At 44.4% G+C, this 17,862-nt stretch overlaps 1 protein-coding gene across 10 annotated transcripts in view; it reads right to left on the reverse strand.

Moving 5' to 3' along the window:
- Positions 1-3,874: 3,874 nt before the first annotated feature.
- Positions 3,875-17,862, reverse strand: part of KIAA0319 — a 103,127-nt gene continuing 89,139 nt past the window's right edge. For all 10 annotated transcript variants that reach the window (XR_014809741.1, XR_014809743.1, XR_014809744.1 and 7 more), the window contains 5 exons: positions 17,412-17,554; positions 14,623-14,745; positions 13,352-13,442; positions 10,298-10,389; positions 3,875-6,974 (listed from right to left, as the gene is read on the reverse strand). Coding sequence is in view for 7 of the 10 variants with exons in the window: in XM_084967577.1 (XP_084823703.1) it covers positions 6,796-6,974; positions 10,298-10,389; positions 13,352-13,442; positions 14,623-14,745; positions 17,412-17,554 (628 nt within the window). In the remaining 3 variants the exon portion in view is untranslated. The remainder of the gene's footprint in view (positions 6,975-10,297; positions 10,390-13,351; positions 13,443-14,622; positions 14,746-17,411; positions 17,555-17,862) is intronic.

Here is a 17,862-nt window from a genome sequence, read left to right on the forward strand (position 1 = left end):
GCTCTCTACCCTCCCCTCCTCTTCCATTTGTATAAAGGCAGGACACAAATTTATAAAAGTGCCCCCTTTCCCTTCTCTAGCAGGAGGAGGGACAAAAGTTAATTCCCAGAGACAACTTCAGGCCCAAAGAGCCTGAAATCTAAAAGACACACTTTACTAACGAGCCTTTATCTCTGCCCTTGAAAGCCTACAATTGCTTTCCTCTTTGCTGTCATTTCTCCATAGATTTATTGTTCTTTGTTGAAGATGCTATGCAAGCTGAAGTTTTAAGCCACCTCTTTGAGTTACTCACTTTTCCCTGAGTAACTCCCATGTTTACATGAGATATTCATGTTAATAAATTTTTTTTTTTTTTTTTTTTGGCTATCCCTGCAGCAAGCAGGGATCCAACCTGAACCAAAGCAGTGGCAATGCCAAATCCTTAACTGCTAGGCCACCAGGGAACTCCAATAAACTTTTTTTTCTCTTGTTAATTTTTTATTTCAGTGGTCTTGGCCAAGAATTCTGAAAGGTATAGGGAAACTTATTTTTCCTCTCCTACATGTGTAAGTGGTACTTCCTTGGCTAGCCTGTGAATCTCTTGGGCAGGGAGCCTGCCTGTGAGATTTGGTACTCTACAACCTTCATATTGGAGGGTTTGTCCCATGGTTCATGTTCATTAAATGTTTGCTGAATTAAATTGAGAAGTTACCTGGTTTGCAGGTGTGGCTGTCTGAGAAAGGACTATACCCCAGTTTTCTCAGCTTTACCAGTCTCTCTCCTTTACACGAGCTGCTGCTATCCATTATGCACTTTTTTCAGAGTTTGGGGTTTTCTGACACAGAAATGCTTGAGAAAGCTTTCTGAAACCCTGCTATTCAGATATAACCAGTACCAATCATTTATGCCTTTTTCTTTTTCTTTTTTTGTCTTTTTAGGGCCATACCCACAGCATATGGAGGTTCCCAGGCTAGGGGTGGAATTGAAGCTGTAGCCACCAGCCCATACCACAGCCACAGCAATGCCAGACCCAAGCCACATCTGTGACCTACACCACAGCTCACAGCAACGCTGGATCCTTAACCCACTGAGCGAGGCCAGGGATCGAACCTGCATCTTCATGGATGCTAGTCACATTCCTTTCCACTGAGCTACGACAAGAACCCCCACTACTGATCATTTAAACAACACATATTTTCATCCAGTGTTCATTTAAACTTTAAGAAATTTCATGTGGCCTCACTGAATCTGAATTGCATCAATAGGCCTTGAACAAAGAGAAGGTTTTCTTTGGAAGAAAGAATAGTGTCACTAGATGCACATCTCCCTTTGTCATTCCGTTTATTCCATGCAGTTCTCTTAACCTGTTTTGATTTTGAAAATTACTTTACTACCAGAAGAAACTATCCACTTACCTTTTGTTGACCTGAAACAAATAGACTGTCAGCTATTTCTTCAGCAAAGATGGGTTTATTCATGATTAGCAGCGAGCTGCAATTTAGGGTCTGCAACCATGGCGAGCCACATGCAAGTTCCTGCACAGCAAGGGAAGAAGAACACATTTATAGGGAGGACAGGAAGTTGGGGAAGGGGTTTATAATAAAGAGCCCATGGCTTCCCACTGGCCTTTCATTCACTGAGTCCTTACCAGGAAAGGGGTCTTTCTTCTTCCTCTTGGGCTCTGGTTTCATCACAGCTGGTGGGAGCTCCCCCTTCTTACTTTATTGTTTTTATTTATTTTTTACATTCTCAGTTTGTGGGTTTGTTCTATACTTGCCTAGGCCTCTGCTTCAAAGCAAGTGTATTTTTGTCTTCCTACTATTTCTTTCTGTCAACAAATTTTCACCTGTTACAGCTGCTTTATCTCTGATTTAGCTTGCAACAAATTAAAAGCAAACTAGTGTGGTTTTCATTTATCAAGTATGGGAAATGTGTCTGGAAAAAGAATAGGTCCTGCTCAGTCTGCATGTTAAAAGGCTACAAGAATCTTCTGGAGTTCCCATCGTGGCACAGTGGTTAATGAATCCGACTAGGAACCATGAGGTTGCAGGTTCGATTCCTGGGTGGGTTAAGGATCCACCGTTGCCGTGAGCTGTGGTGTAGTTCGAAGATGCGGCTCAGATCCTGCGTTGCTGTGGCTCTGGCGTAGGCCAGTGGCTACAACTCCGATTAGACCCCTAGCCTGGGAACCTCCATATGCCGAGGGAGCAGCCCTCAAAAAGGCAAAAAGACAAAAAAAAAAAAAAAAAAAAAAAAAAAAGGCTATAGGCATCTTCTATTTGTGTGCTATTTACGAATGCGTGGAAATGGGTTTGGAAATTGGTGTCTGTAAGTTTACCTATAATCCGTCCATTCTGTCAGCTAATCAGGAAGGAGGACCCATGGTTTAGGCCACAGACAACATCGCTGTCCCAGTGGTTTAGTTGACGTGGATATTTTTTCAGGTGTTCAGTTAGATTATGTGCTTTCTTTCTGTTGTGCTAAGACTCAGCCGTGCAACTCTGGGCTCATCTTCAGGAGAACATACGTTAGAACACTCACCATGTAGCCTTCAAATAAAGGAAACTTGGATGCTCACTAAGCTCATCTCAAAAAGGGAGGCTCTGGAGAAATGATGGGTCTGCTTTTTAAGAAAACTTGTTCCTGACTTTCAGTGTTTTGCTCTTAAATCACAAATTTGTATGTTTTCCCTCAACATCTTTTGACTTTTTTTTTTTTTTAGGGCCACACCCATGGCATGTGGAGGTTCCCAGGCTGGGGGTCTAATTGAAGCTACAGCTGCCGGCCTACACCACAGCCACAGCCACACCATATCTGAGCCACGTCTGTGACTTACACCACAGCTCACAGCAGTGCCAGATCCCCGACCCACTAACCAAGGCCAGGGATTGACTGGCATCCTCATGGATACTGGTCGGATTTGTTTCTGCTTCTCCACAATAGGAACTCCTCTTTTGACTTTCTATTTTGAAATACAGTCATCCTTCAGTATCGAGGGAGGCTGCTTCCAGTACCCCCATGGATACCGAAATTCATGCATGCTCAAGTCCCTGGTATAAAACAGCACAGTACACTTGGCCCTCCGAATCCACGATGCTGAATCTGCAGGTACAGAGAGCAGAGGGTAATGATAAGTTCGGGAAGAGGAAAGAGTAATAGATCCCTGTATGCCCTTCAACTAGCTTTCCCCAGAGGTTAGCATCCCACATCACTAACTATCAAAACCAAGAAATGAATACTGTTAATACAGGCTTCATGCCAATTTCACCCATTTTTTCCATGCAAGAGCTACACAGATGGAATACGCAATGCCGGCTTTAGCACTGATAGAAACTAGATAAGGGGCTCTAGTGGAAGTGCATGCTCCCCTTGATCTAATTTGCACCTCTCACAGCTGTAGGCATTTTCCAGCAGGGGGTAGACTCCCCATTAATATGCGAGAAGCCAGAGAAAAACAGAGGCAGAGCTGAGCATGCTCAGTGCCTCCCCAAGTCCTGTCCTCCAAAGGGGAGGAAGCCAGGGGTGCTACGCCAGGCTCCAGCAAATTTTTCTCTTTAAAGGACCAGATTGTAGATATTTTAGACTTGGGACACAGTCTCTGTTGAAACTACTCACCTCTATTGCTGGGGCACCAACGAATGATTAAGTGTGCCTGTGTTCCAATAAGATTTTATATATGGACACTGACATCCGAATTGCATGTGATTCATGTGTTACAAAAAAATTTTCATTTACAACCATTCGAAAATGTGAAAACCATTCCTAGCTCACTAGCCACACAAAAACAGGTCATGGACCATTCTGCTGCCTCCTATTCCATCCAGCGAAATCCCTCTAGACAGCAGCATAAAGAATAAGTACCCTCACTCCCCATTAACAAGAAGGAGGCATTACAGAGAATACAGACACCTTTATTTAGGTTAGCACATATGTTTAATAGTGTTATATTAGAAAGGATACCTTGTCGATACATGGGGAAAAGGTACCATTTAACAAAGAAACCAACACTTAAGCCACAGTCCATGAGGGTCTGGTCACACACACAAAGAATGGTGCTCCCCCTCCCCCTGCCCATCAAGGTGAAACTGCTGGCATGCCACGTGGTATGTTTTCTTACCTCACTGCAGGTTTTTGGCAGGTTCTTGAGCCATAAACATGCTTGGCTTCTTAATACTGTGTATTCGGATGCTTCTTTGTTGATTTTTTAACCAACAGGTAAGACTCATGTCAGCTCGTGGGTCCTGCCAATGCCCTCTCCCTCATTCTCAGACCCTGCTCCTCTCATCTCTCCAGAGGTCCTCTTCCCTGAAGCCCTAGTGGCAGGTGCACAAAGGAGGAATGCTGGCTGCCATCCCACCTCACGCTCTGCTCCTCTGATGAGAAGCGGGATAACAAGAGAAGACCCACTTTCTGATCACTGGTGTGGCGTTTATTTTTGACCCACCGTAGATTCAAGATCCAGCTGTGGTGTAAAGATTAGACGAGCTGGGCTGGGGACAGGCTCAAAAAAAGGAGGAGTGGCAGAAGCAGCACTTGGCTACCTAGAAGGGTGGCCCTGGGTGTGATCCAATGGGAGCAAGGAGGGAGGCTTCTCTCCCTTGTCTTTTGCTCTCTTCACAAAGGGAATCCTTGGTCCTAGGAACAGAACTTGCAAGTGATCCAAAAGGTCCACCAGAATTTTCCCCCAACAGGTGGGGGCGGAATCTCTTTGTGTAGTTAGGAGAGGAGGCTGGAAAGCATGGATTTTGTAGCTTGAAAAAATTCGTATTCCACTCCTAGATCCACCACTAATTGGCTGCGATCTTGAGCAAGTTACTTAAACTCTCTGAGCCTTCAGGTCATTATGTGCAGCAAGAGAATAATCATATCTACTTTTCAGGGTTGATGGTAAGGATCAACTGAGCATGTAAAGTACAGGTATTACATACATAGCACTTAACAGGTGATCACTCCTGTATCCATCACTAGACTCTACTGACCTCATATTTGGGCTGCCATCCTCTACGCCAGAAATTTCCAGTTGTGCGCAAAAATAATATAACCCTGGCTACTAGGTAGGGCAGATTTTAAGTTTATGAAGCTAAATAGTGATGTAAAAAATTCACATTTTCCTTCTAACACCGTTAATGGTATTGAACTGAACAGCTATACAGAAAGTGTAGGCCTAAGACAAGAAATTATTCTTAAAAAACTTACATTCCTATGCTTTTTACTTTTGCCATTCCCCAGAAAGTACAATAATGAAAAATACGGTATTCTCATGAGGATGAATGTTAGCAATGAGAACAAAAGCACTCGAAAGCTTCATTTTTTTTTTCCAGTGGCCCCTGGAAACTATTTTCTCCATTTTCCTGTCCTGATGATCTCAACTGGATGGTTTAATCTCCTTGCCTCTCCACGTAGTCATAACAGAACAACTCTAGTTTCCCCCTTGTATGACAGAAACTTGTGCAACAGAATATTGCTTAGGTGTGGTCATGTGTGATGCCACAGCACCTGTTGTGTCTGTGATGGGCCCCACCTCTCATTCTAATCTCCCCACAGAGAAGGCCAAGGGCACCACCACCCAGGCCACCAGCCTCAGGATCACGGGCTGATCATCAGCCAAGCAACTTATCAGGCTACAATTAAAGTTCACTGCTCTGGGGTTATGCTATGTAGTTGGGGATGCTTTCGTTTTTTTCATATATTTAAAAGAAGATATTTAATAGAGAATGGTTTAATAAATATATCTTTAAACATATGAAGTGGATATCCACATCGAGTTACTAGGGAACGTGCCCGTAGGGCCTAATTATCATAAGCATACCATCTTCATCAGACTGGTCAGGGTTTGGGAATACCTTGACCAGTGTTAAAGTCATACCCACCTTCCTGCATCCACGGGGCCCACATCCCTGCAGTTCCTGAATCCGCAGATGTGGAGGGTCGAGTGCATATATTACAAAGTCGCTGAGTCTTTATTGATGGAGGTCCAAATGCATGGCCTATAGCATACACTCAATAAATGTCTAATGAATTAATAATCACTTTTCTTATGCTTAATGTAAACTGGGGCTGAGAGACGCCTCAGTGTAGCTTTTTTCCCCCCCTTGGAGAAAGAAAAGATAAAACTTCAACTTTCAACCTGCAAGTCGGCAAATGCCAGCTCCCTTTCTATTGCCTCTGCTCCTCAGAATACAATTCTTATTTAGCTCTTGAACTTCCAGGAGCTGCTCTCTAGAGAAAGCACAGAAGTGGTGGTTGGCCATGGCAAAGGAGCAAGACCAGGAGAGCTTGGCTCTGGACAGGTGTCCCTTCAGCACAGAAAACTTGCTGGACAAGGGACAACCTGCACCTCAGACACACACCGCCCTTGGATTCTGTGGGTCCTGCAACAGAAACCATGTTTGTAAAGTCGTCTTGAAAGGCAATCACAGCTCCTGAGAGAAACTGGCCCTGTTTACATTCATGTTTAACTCACCCTCCCTAAGGGTCTGCAGGTGGAAACAGGTTAACCTTTCTCCTAACACAGGGACATAACACTGTGGCAGCTACAAAACCACTAAGCTCTTTTAAGCATGTACCTTTGTGTCTCACCCAACCTCTACTCCTATGAATGAGCATCTCAGTTAAAAGAGCAATGTTTTTCTTTTTCATTTAGTGTCTCAAAAGCCCCAAGAAGAACAGGTCTTTTAAAATGCGGTGAGACATGTCCAGCCCAGTGTGAAAGGACGGAAACTATTCTAACAACAGTTAGTTTTATATTTTAACTTCCACTGACTCTCCCGGATTCAAGGATTCCTGTGGGCAGTCTTCTGGTCCACAACCGCTCCATTATCTGTCCTTTGAGCAATAGCTGAAGGCAGCTCCGTTTCTGAGGGAGCCGTTCATGGAAACTTTTGGATTCCCTCGCTCCATCCTCTCTCGGCTGAAGATTGTGTCCTGATCACTGTCAAACTCAGACTCGGACACCATGAGGCTGGAGTTGTGCTCTGTGCTTCGGTGCTTGATACCTAGGGAGAAGCAGACAGACATATCTTGGCGGGGAGGGCATTTTCCCTCTCAGCTGTCATTCTGGTCCTGTGCATGGAGCCATGCGCCCGGTATCTGCAAAGCCATCACTCACAACGCAGCAGGAGTTGGGGTTTCCTAGTGAGTATTAACAGGGCCTTTGGAATCACTCCTGAGCTAGAGGCCAAGTTTTTGTGGGGTTTTTTTGTTTGTTTGGTTGGTTGGTTGTTTTTTTTTTTTTGGCTTTCTACAGCCACACCTGGGGCATATGGAGGTTCCCAGGCTAGGGGTCAAATTGGAGCTGTAGCTGCCAGCCTACACCACAGCCACAGCAACGCCAGTTCCAAGCCACATCTGCAATTTACACCACAGCTCACAGCAATGCTGGATCTTTAACCCACTAAGTGAGGCCAGGGATTAAACACATGTCCTCACAGATACTAGTTGGGTTCATTACCTTGGAGTCATAAAGGGGACTCCAAGGCCAGGCTTTGTCACTTACCAGCTGTGTGATCCTGGGCAAGTTACCTAACCTCTCTGGGCTTTCAGTCTTCTCATTCATTAGGAGATAACAAAGCATCTACTTGCAACAAAGCTTCTTATGGTGAGGCTTAAGTGAGCTCGGGCACGTAAAGCTCTGGCCCACTTAGTAAGTACTCAATAAATGAAAACCATTATGATTTTATCATTTGGTCCAATCAAATATTTCTAACTGAATATGTGATTGCTGGAGATTAAAAAAAGAGAAGGGACAGGTATAAGATATGATACCTGTCCTCAAAGAATTTATAGTTTTTAGTTAAGGGTTTAAGACAAAGGCTCACAAGAAAATAAGTCATGACAGGCAAGAATTTTTTTTTTTTTTTTTTTTTAAGGCCATACCTGCAGCATATGGAGGTTCCCAGGCTAGGGATCAAATCAGAGCTACAGCTGCCAGCCTACACCACAGTCACAGCAACTCAGGATCCAAGCTGGGTCTGTGACCTACACCACAGCTCATGGCAATGCCGGATCCTCAACCCAACTGAGCAAGGCCAGGGATCAAACCCACAACTTCATGGTTACTGGTCAGATTCGTTTCCACTGCGTCACAATGGGCACTCCAAGAAATTTTTTAAAACAAATTTTATGTGATTTAGGAAGAGGTAAGCGCACACTTATAAGCTTTGGAGATGGTTCACACAGGATGGGATTTGGAGAAAGTGGTGGGTTTGGACAGGATAGAGGGGGAGCATGGAGTACACAGAGGCATCCAGAAATACTTGGAGAAAACTGTCTGAAGCAAACAATTCATGTAAGAAGGAATAAAAGAGAGGCTAGAGAGAGCGGCTGGCACCTCACAGAAAAGCACATGAATCCAAGAATCCAAGGGAAGACATGAAGTTTGGATTTTATCTATTGACAAAGGAGTGACTTGATTAAAATGTTATTTTAAGACATTACTAGAACCTGGTGTGCAGAACAGAAGGAAGAAAGGGGGGGACAAATGGAGAGCCAGCACCCCCCCCACCAAAGAGCAGCACAGTGTGGAGGAAGGGAGCCCGGCCTCTGGAGCAGACAGCCTGTCCACCCACCTTTGGCACCCACCAGCTCTGTTGCTCAGGCAAGGCGCTAAACTTCTCCGTGCCTCAGTTTCCCCTTCTATAAAATTGGGACAATCAGTACATCTCCCACGGAGCTGTTGGCAGCATGGGAATTCAATGGATGACGTGCATAGAATAGTACCTTGTGGAATTCTCATCGTGGCTCAGAGGTTAACGAACCCAACTAGCATCCATGAGGATGCAGGTTTGATCCCTGGCCTCACTCAGTGGGTTAAGGATCTGGTGTTGCTGTGAGCTGTGGGGTAGGCTGGTGAATACAGCTCTGATTTGACCCCTAGCCTGGGAATCTCCATATGCCACCAGTGTGGCCCTAAAAAGACAAAAAAAAAAAAAAGAGTACCTGCTAACTATTACTGTTAGTCCACAGGTAAGATCACCAGGGTCTAAATTAGCGGGCTGGTGAGATGATGAGGAAAGAGGACAAGAGCCCAGGCAGGATGGGGTAGCCGGAGTGGGGACAAGGCACCCCAGACTGACACCAGTGCCTGAAGTGCAGCACCTGGTGATGCAGAGCAGGGGGTCCTGTGAGTAGAAACAGGAACGTCAGAAGGGTGAGTGGATTTTAGGAGGCAGGCAGGTGAGATAATGCCCCTCAAAGCCCTTTGTGCTCTTAGGTATAAAGTCTCTTTCTAATACCTCTGATATTAATTTTGTAATACAGATGGTGAGCACTTCATAAATGTATGCTATTATGTGGATTTCCTGAAAGGCTCTCCCTGCCAAAGCCCAGAACCACACTTTCCATGCACTGCCAGTCTTTCTGGCCCCTGTGTTCCCATAGGGCAGAGGCGTCCTTGCTTCCACAGGACCCTGCACTCTGGTGTGATTATCCTCCTCTAGGCTCTGAGTTTCCAAAGGCAGGCCCTCTGCTTCTTTCTCCTCCCCGTCTCCAGGGCCTAACTGGGAATCTGTGCAGAGGGTAGACACACATTTACTCTGGATGAGGTCTTGCATCTAATAAGTTTGAAGGCAATTACAGCCGTCTGTAAGAATTAATGTAGTCATAAATCCAGAATTATGGAAAATCCATAGAAGCCCTGCTAAGCAGCCTCAGAGGGCCAAGCAAGTTTTCTTAAGTCTCTAAGCATTAGGGAGGATTAGAAAGTTCATTGATGCAGGTAAGTGATAGTTCTAAGCATGGGGATCAATTCACATTGTGAAGAAAGTCACTCTTCTGTAAAAGCTTTTGTATCCATCTATACAATGGCTAATTATCTAATGAAGCCATTAAAAAATGTTTGGTTTGGAAGTCCAAATGTTTTGTGGCATTTTGTGTGAGGCAGACCTAAAGGGAACAGCATTCAGAGATGAGCTGGGGTAAAACAGCATCATAGGCCCACACCCTCAGACCATGAGCAGAGAAAAGCCAGGCACTGGGGACACCTGTCTGAAAAACAGTCTTATTCCTGGGGTCATCTGGTGAGTGTTCAACTGATAATAGGCATTTCCTATCCATCATCCATTCACGCCTCAAAGCACTTTGTCAAAATTTCATTAAATTTTTAACACAACCATCGCCTCCAGGTTAGCATATCCCTGGGACCAATGTATGTTGACTTTCTTCACAGAATCCCAGCCTCTCCCTGCCCAGATAAAGCACAGACTCAAGCCTGCTGCTCTCCGTTCACCCAAGGTGACTCTCAGACGCCTGGATCACATAATAGGATGCCTGGATCACATAATAGGAAGGCACCGGGAAGTCTTCTTGGAGATGGCCTTACCATATTTGGGCCTCAGTTCCATTCTTTCCTGGTCATCCATGTTATCAAGGATAGTGTACTTTGTTTTTTTCCTTATTTTAGTCCTTTTCCGTCTGAAAAAGAACAAAGCAAAGGTCAGCTCAGATCCTCAGAAAGGTTACTGGGATTCAGAATTCAAACACGTGGAGGACACTAAAGGCAATGTTTTGCCTTTAGAATGTTAGTACGTTCTATTAATTGACATCTTCTAGTGGTAATATGTGTACACAGCAGACTCTGAGTTCAGTGGGTCTGAGGTACATCATGCACCTTGAAGAAACAAGGGAGTTCCCGTCATGGCTCAGCAGAAACAAATCTGATTAGCATCTGTAAGGATGCAGGTTTGATCCCTGGACTTCCTCAGTGGGTTAAGGATTTGGTGTTGCCATGAGCTGTGGTGTACATTGCAGACCTGGCTCAAATCTGGTGTTGCTGTGGCCTTGGTGTAGGCCAGGAGCTGTAGCTCTGATTTGACCCCTAGCCTGGGAACCTCCATGTGCCGCAGGTACAGACCTTAAAAAAAAAAAAAAAAAAAAAAAAAGACAAGAGACAATGGAACATGTGTCAGAATACAAATGGCCCCACTGCTATCACCCACGTAAGTGGAGGCTCTCACCCAAGCTTCAAGCCGAGGTGCCAGGGATCTTTCTGAAAATTCTCCATACCCATATGTTGGCCCAGAAAGCTTTTCTCCATGAGTAATTTCTTCCTCAGAAAAATCTGGATGAGCAAGTTTCCCCCTGAACCTATCCTACCTATCCTGGGATGTCCAAAGATGCAGGAATGAAAAAATGATTTAACTAGCAGTCAGAAAAAAAGACATTATAATGAAAAGAAATTATAATACATCCCTGAAAGGAATTTGCAACAACCTAGCCTTTCATTTTTTTCCCAACACATTAAAAATAACCAAGCTGATCTATTATCTCATCCTATGCTTCAGAGGACGATTTGAAAATACACATCAAGGGAGTTCCTCTTGTGGTACAGCGGAAAAGAATCTGACTAGTATCCATAAGGTTGCAGGTTCGATCCCTGGCCTCCCTCACTGGGCTGAGGATCCAGTGTTGCCATGAGCTGTGGTGTAGGTCGCAAATGTGGCTTGGATCCCGTGCTGCCATGGCTGTGGTGTAGGCTGGCAGCTGTACCTCCCATTTGACCCCTAGCTTGGAAACTTCCATATGCCTAGGGTGCAGCCCTAAAAAGCAAAACCAAAAACCAAATCAAACCAAACCAAACAAAAACAAAAAAAGCAAAAAAGGAAAAAGAACAAAGAAAAAGAAAATACACAACAAAACCATGGTAAGATGTATAGAGAGCAAAGGCAGCTTTCTAAGGGCTTGGGCCTCAACTCTGGGGTTACCAACTGGGTGACTTTGAGATCATTTTTTTATTACCTCTGTGACTCCATGGTCCCGCCTGTAAAATGGGAGTAAGAATAGTCTCTTATATGGTTGATGGGAGGACTAAATAAGATAATACATGTAAAGCGCTTAGAGCCATTCATCACAATGGCAAATAATAAATGCCCACGGGAGATCCCCGTTGTGGCGCAGTGGTTAACGAATCCGACTAGGAACCATGAGGTTGCGGGTTCGGTCCCTGCCCTTGCTCAGTGGGTTAACGATCCGGCATTGCCATGAGCTGTGGTGTAGGTTGCAGACGCGGCTCGGATCCTGCGTTGCTGTGGCTCTGGCGTAGGCCGGTGGCTACAGCTCCGATTAGACCCCTAGCCTGGGAACCTCCATATGCCGCGGGAGCGGCCCAAGAAATAGCAACAACAACAACAACAACAAAATAAATAAATAAATAAAAATAAATGCCCACGGTCGACCACTCTTATTATCATCATCTCTTTGATATAAATGTCACAAAGCTGCAGAATTTTTAAAGCCAAGTCCACCAAGGTAACCACCAACCCAGAAAGTTCTGGGAAAACTCAATGGGATGGCAGCTTCTAAGTGCCTGTGTCCTTATTCTCTTTTACCAACCCTATCTTTGGGAAAGTAATCGCAAATAAAACTAAAACAGTTTGTAAATGGTCTCTGAAAAAATAACTATTATGATGGTATACCAATTTTATGATAAACGTCTTCTTCGGAGCACATTTATAGAGTTTCATATAGGAAAGTGGAGCCAATGCCATCTTCTAAGATCTTGAGTAATCATTATCCCTATGAATCTCCTTACAGAGGGTCAGGCATGGGGTTCTGGAAGGTTCGGACAATTAGGCAGCTCGGGGGCTTCTCAGAGGTTAGCTCCATGGGGGGGAGAAAAGGAGAAATACTGAAAGCAAAACTTCTCTTTGGTGCTGGCATCATTTCACTTAACGTTTTGCATTTATGAAACAGAATTCAGGTAGATGAGACTGTTGCTTTATGGATGTAACATCATGAAAATCTAATGGATCGGTATACTTCTAGAACTCCTTTCTCTATGGAAGGCAAATTAGTCAGGCCACGTAGGTGGTGTTCCAGTGAACACAATGCGAAAATGACAGAAAAGACAGTTAGGTTTGATACAGAATCACTGAATCTTCTTGAAAATAGGACAGTCACAGTGAGAAAAGGCTGCTTCTATTATTATTCCATTTAACTAGGCACATAATGCCTCATGGGGGAGAACGCATTATAAAGTGCTTTTAAAACCCGGTTTCTCTTCATAAAAAGAGTAATTGTTGGGAATTCCCATTGTGGCACAGGGGAAAGGAATCTGACTAGTATCCAGGAGGATGCGAATTTGATCCCTGGCCTCACTCAGTGGGTCGGGGATCCAGCAATGCTGTGGTGTAGATCGAAGACACGGCTTGGATGCAGTATTGCTGTGGCTGTGGTGTAGACCGGCAGTTGTAGCTCCAGTTCTACCCTTAGCCTGGGAACTGCCATATGCCATACCTACGGCCCTAAAAAGACAAACAAAGAATTATTGTCAAGGAGTTTAGCAGTTTAACAAACCTGAGGGAAAGCCACTAAAACTGTCATATCACATTTCATGCTGCATCTTTATTTCAGGTAAATAAATAGGCATGCCAGGTACCTCTTGCAGCAGCAGATGCAAAGCCAGGTTACACCCCCTGTGAGCACCACGAGAGTGAGAGCCAGTATTGTCACATAGAACACACTCCACTCTGGAAAACAAGAAAAACAGAGCAGACGTGTTACATACCATTTGCAAAACAGCTGTATTTCAAAGACTCACAATGAATATTTCTGAGTCCTTACAAGCAAAGGCCATCTGTGGTGTTGCTACCACCTCACCAGGCTGGTCGCAGAGCCTAAGCAAGGTAAAAAATAAATAAATCAAGAGCAACTTAAAACCACCCTACTTTCATCCACTTGGATCAGGAACCTTAGTAAGCACATACTTCACGCTGACTTGCAAACAGAATAGTCTGAGAAAAATTCATCAATGAAGAAGTAGGGCCTCTTAAAGATTCATATGAGTCACGTCAAAATATACCAGAATCACAGAACCTCAAAAATAGTTCTGGCCTGGTTTGCTGAAAGCAAATAAAGAATTTATATGGCTGCCTATGCCATGGAGACACTTTTCATGGAGGCGGGCAGCCACTCAGAAACTACCAGAACTTCATTTTCTGGACACCCTTGCAGAAATTCAATGTAAAAAGCTTTGCAACAGCAACTCAGGAAGAGAGAAGCCAAGAAAGGAAATACACAACATTTAACTCTATTACAGGCTCTTGGAGTAATGATCTGAGGGCTGGCTATTTTTAATTTTTTTGTGGAGTAGAGAATGGGAATACAGGTTGGCTGTCAGCTTGTCCTCATTTTTCTGCCAATTGTGTCCATCTGGATCCCCCAAGACAACAAAATTTCTCTTAGAAATAGACTGGCATTAAGATGCAGTTTGCTCCTCAGCATGGCTGACAGAGGGGATGGCTCCAGTTTGGGGTGCCTGCTTGGGCAGACAGCCTGGGAGAGTGGGCCAAGTCTCTTGTTTATCTGGTTGCAGCCGGGTCCACACTCAGGGCCACTTCACCAGAAGATCCCACTCAGCTCAGTCAAGGCAGGTACCATCTGGAAACGAGGGCCACGTACCCAAAGCAACCTTCTCGGCAACGCCCATGATGGTGAGCCGAACATGCTCTGCCAAGGTGAACTTCCTCACTGGGAAGTTTCACAGAAGAGCCTTGAACACACCTCCAAGGTGAACTGCGGGAGGATTTTAAGCCATTGTTCCCCCAGCTTTGGGTGAGAAGGGGGGTGGACTCACAGCTGCAAACCTTCCAGATCTTTCTGACAATTCAGAAGTCTCCTCACCCAAAGGCACCAGCTCACCAGACTCACCACAGTTGCTCTCCCCATCCCGGATATAACGCTGGATCAGGTTCTCCATCCACAGCTGGGAGCAAATACAGCGCTTTGTGATGGGGTCGCAGTGACCGTGGCCAGAACACTTCAGAAGGCACCCTGCAAGGAGGCGAGTGGGGCAGAGGTCACCACAGAGAAAAAGGGGATCCTGGCTTCAGCCTGGGTCTTTTCATCACGTAGGCCCTGAAGAGAGGCATCTTACTGAACCAAGAGCCTCTTACAATGTGGACAGGGGTCCCAGGCTAAGTCTCTCATGTTGACTTATCTTGCTTCTTATCAGGAAGCAAATGGCAGAAATAAGCTAATACCTGCACCGGGAAACAGAAGGCTTAAAAATGTAGCAGAGGCATTCCCTTCGTGGCCCAGTGGTTAATGAACCTGACCAGTCCATGAGGTCAAGGATTCGATCCTTAGCCTGGCTCAGTGGGTTAAGGATCCGGCATTGCTGTGAGCTGTGGTGTAGGTTGCAGATGCGGGTTAGATCTGGTGTTGCTGTGGCTGTGGCGTAGGCTGGCAGCTAAACTCTGATTTTACCCCCTAGCCTGGGAACCTCCAAATGCCATGGACGTGGCCCTAAAAAAAAAAAAAAAAAAAATGTAGCAGAAACGTGGCACTCTTGGGCTTAAGAAAGATAAAGTCTAAGAATTTATGACTGGGGATGTGCACAAAGATTTATCTACATTGTAGCTTTATTTATTTATTTATTCATCCATTCATTCACTCTTTTTTATAGCCACACCTGTGGCATATGTAGGTTCCCAGGCTAGGGGTCGAATGGGAGCTGCAGCTGCCAGTCTACGCCACAGCCACAGCAATGCTGGAACTGAGTCTACACCACAGCTTGTGGCAATGATGGATCCTTAACCCCCTGAGTGAGGCCAGGGATTGAACCTACATCCTCACAGATACTATGTCTGGTTCTCAACCCTCTGAGCCACAACGGGAACTCCCACATTGCAGCATTATTTAAAATCAACATGATAGTCTGTGTAGACACTTGGTTATATAAATTGTGGGACATATCCAAGGTGGAGTAATGTATGGCCAAGAATATATTATTAAGGGATAGATTTTAAAAGATTGAGAAAGTGACCATAATGTGACTTGAGGTTAAAAAGATTTAATAATGTATATCAAATTATCCTGGTTGTATTAAGTTTTCTAATGGTGGGGGAATTGGAAGGAAAAACATCAAAATATGAACAAAAGTTATCTTGGAATGGTGGGAATTCTAGACTCTTGAATCTAGAGAATTGTTCAAATTTTTCCTCTTCCTGGATATTCCAAATTTCCTACAATAAATAAATGTTACTTTTGTAGCTAGAAATAAAGGAGGTATTTAAAAAATTAATTTAGGAGTTTCCGTCGTGGCTCAGCAGAAACAAATCTGACTAGTATCCAGGAGGACAATGGTTCAATCCCTGGCCTCGCTCAGTGGGTTAAGGATCTAGCATTGACATGAGCTGTGGTGTAGGTTGCAGATGCAGCTCAGATTTGGCATTGCTGTGGCTGTGGCATTGGTCAAATGCAGCTCCAATGTGACTTCTAGCCTGGAAACCTCCATATGTTGCAACGCAGTCCTAAAAAAACAAACAAACAAAAAAAAATTATTCCATATAACAGAGAAAGTCAATCGTGGATAGGTATATATGTGGAACAAATTAAGTTTTACTACCCCAATAGTAACATGGACCTAGTAACTCTCTCATCATCCCCAGTGTCTATTGAAATGACCACCTTGACATAAGGGACTCATGTTTCTCATACAGTGGGGACAAAGACCTGGGATAAGACCACATGGTAACAGGAAGAGGTGGCAAATAAGGAGCTAAGAAAAGAGGCACAGCTGGAAGGCACTTAAAAGCGATCTTAAATTGTCAGTAGTCTACAGGCCACCACCATCATCACGACCTAAGGCATGACGGTCAACAAATGATATAAACACAGCTTTTCTGGCCAATAACACTTATGTGTCTTTAACACCATTGTTTAAGTATGAAAATTCTGACAATGACCAGTATCTGAGAATATAGTTTTAAATATTGACTATGATAGGAGTTCCCATTGTGGCTCAGAGGATTAAGAATCTGACTAGTATCCAAGAGGATGTGGGTTTGATGCCTGGCCTTGTTCAGTGGGTTAAGACCTGGTGTTGCCACAAGCTGTGATAGGTCCCAGATGTGGCTTGGATCCCATGTTGCTGTGGCTGTGATGTAGGCCTGCAGCTGCAGCTCCGATCTGATCCCTGGCCTGGGAACTTCTACATGCCACAGGTGCAGCTCAAAAAACAAAACAAAAGAAAAATGACCATGACTGTTGTTTCTCTCCAGTTTCCCACCAAAATAAAGTTGGAAAAAATGTATTGCAGGAAACCGACTGAAGGCATAAATGCAAAGCAAATCCCACATGTCCTCTTTCTATGCCAGTAAAATGCAGCCATGATTAGCAAATCTGATTCTTTTAGAATATTCCCTTAGGGATTGACGTAAAGAAATTAGAAAGATAATTAAATATTAAACTTCATTCCCTCTTAAGTCAAAAAAGATGATGAGACCTGGCCATGGTCCTTACATGTTGGAACTAAATCATATTTCACCTCTTCCAAGAAATCTCTTATTTTAACCTCAGTGGGTAGTTACGTTTCTATTAAGACTCATTGCATTTAGTTGGATGGGATTAGTCCGGTGCAATCCAATTCTGAACATACAACAAAGAGATGTTTACATTCCTTGAACTCTAAAACAATATTTCGGTAGGGGACATACCTGCCGTGTCAATCCTCAAGACTTTGAAAAGCAAGAAATCAGCCTTTTCCTTTGAGAGCCGCCTGTGCAGATTGCGGGCCACTTCTGCAGCTTTGAGGACCTGGAAAGGGGGCCCGCTCTGTACATAAAACACAATCACGGTGCTGCAGAGGAAACAGAGAGAGAGGACAGCCACATGGTCAGATGGTGACAAACACGCCGCATCCACCCCAGCCATCTGACAAGCGGAGCTGAGGAGGGAGACTGTCACAGCTCTGTGGCTCAGCAAGGACACAGGGCGTACCCTCTGGGCCAAGGAACAGATCAGTTTCTATGCACAAATAAAGGCTCTTTTGGTCCCATAGTTCAACTGATGATGACAGACCTTGAGATAAAAGGAGCAAAGTGGACATGCGTGGGAACAGATACAACCACACACAGAATGATTAACTCTCAGACACATCTTTACCTT

Source organism: Sus scrofa, chromosome 7, assembly GCF_054392235.1.
Source record: "Sus scrofa isolate SSC_HxYL_T2T_F1_AM1 chromosome 7, Sscrofa_HxYL_maternal_Yorkshire_Landrace_v2.0, whole genome shotgun sequence".
Taxonomy (NCBI): Eukaryota; Metazoa; Chordata; class Mammalia; order Artiodactyla; family Suidae; genus Sus; species Sus scrofa.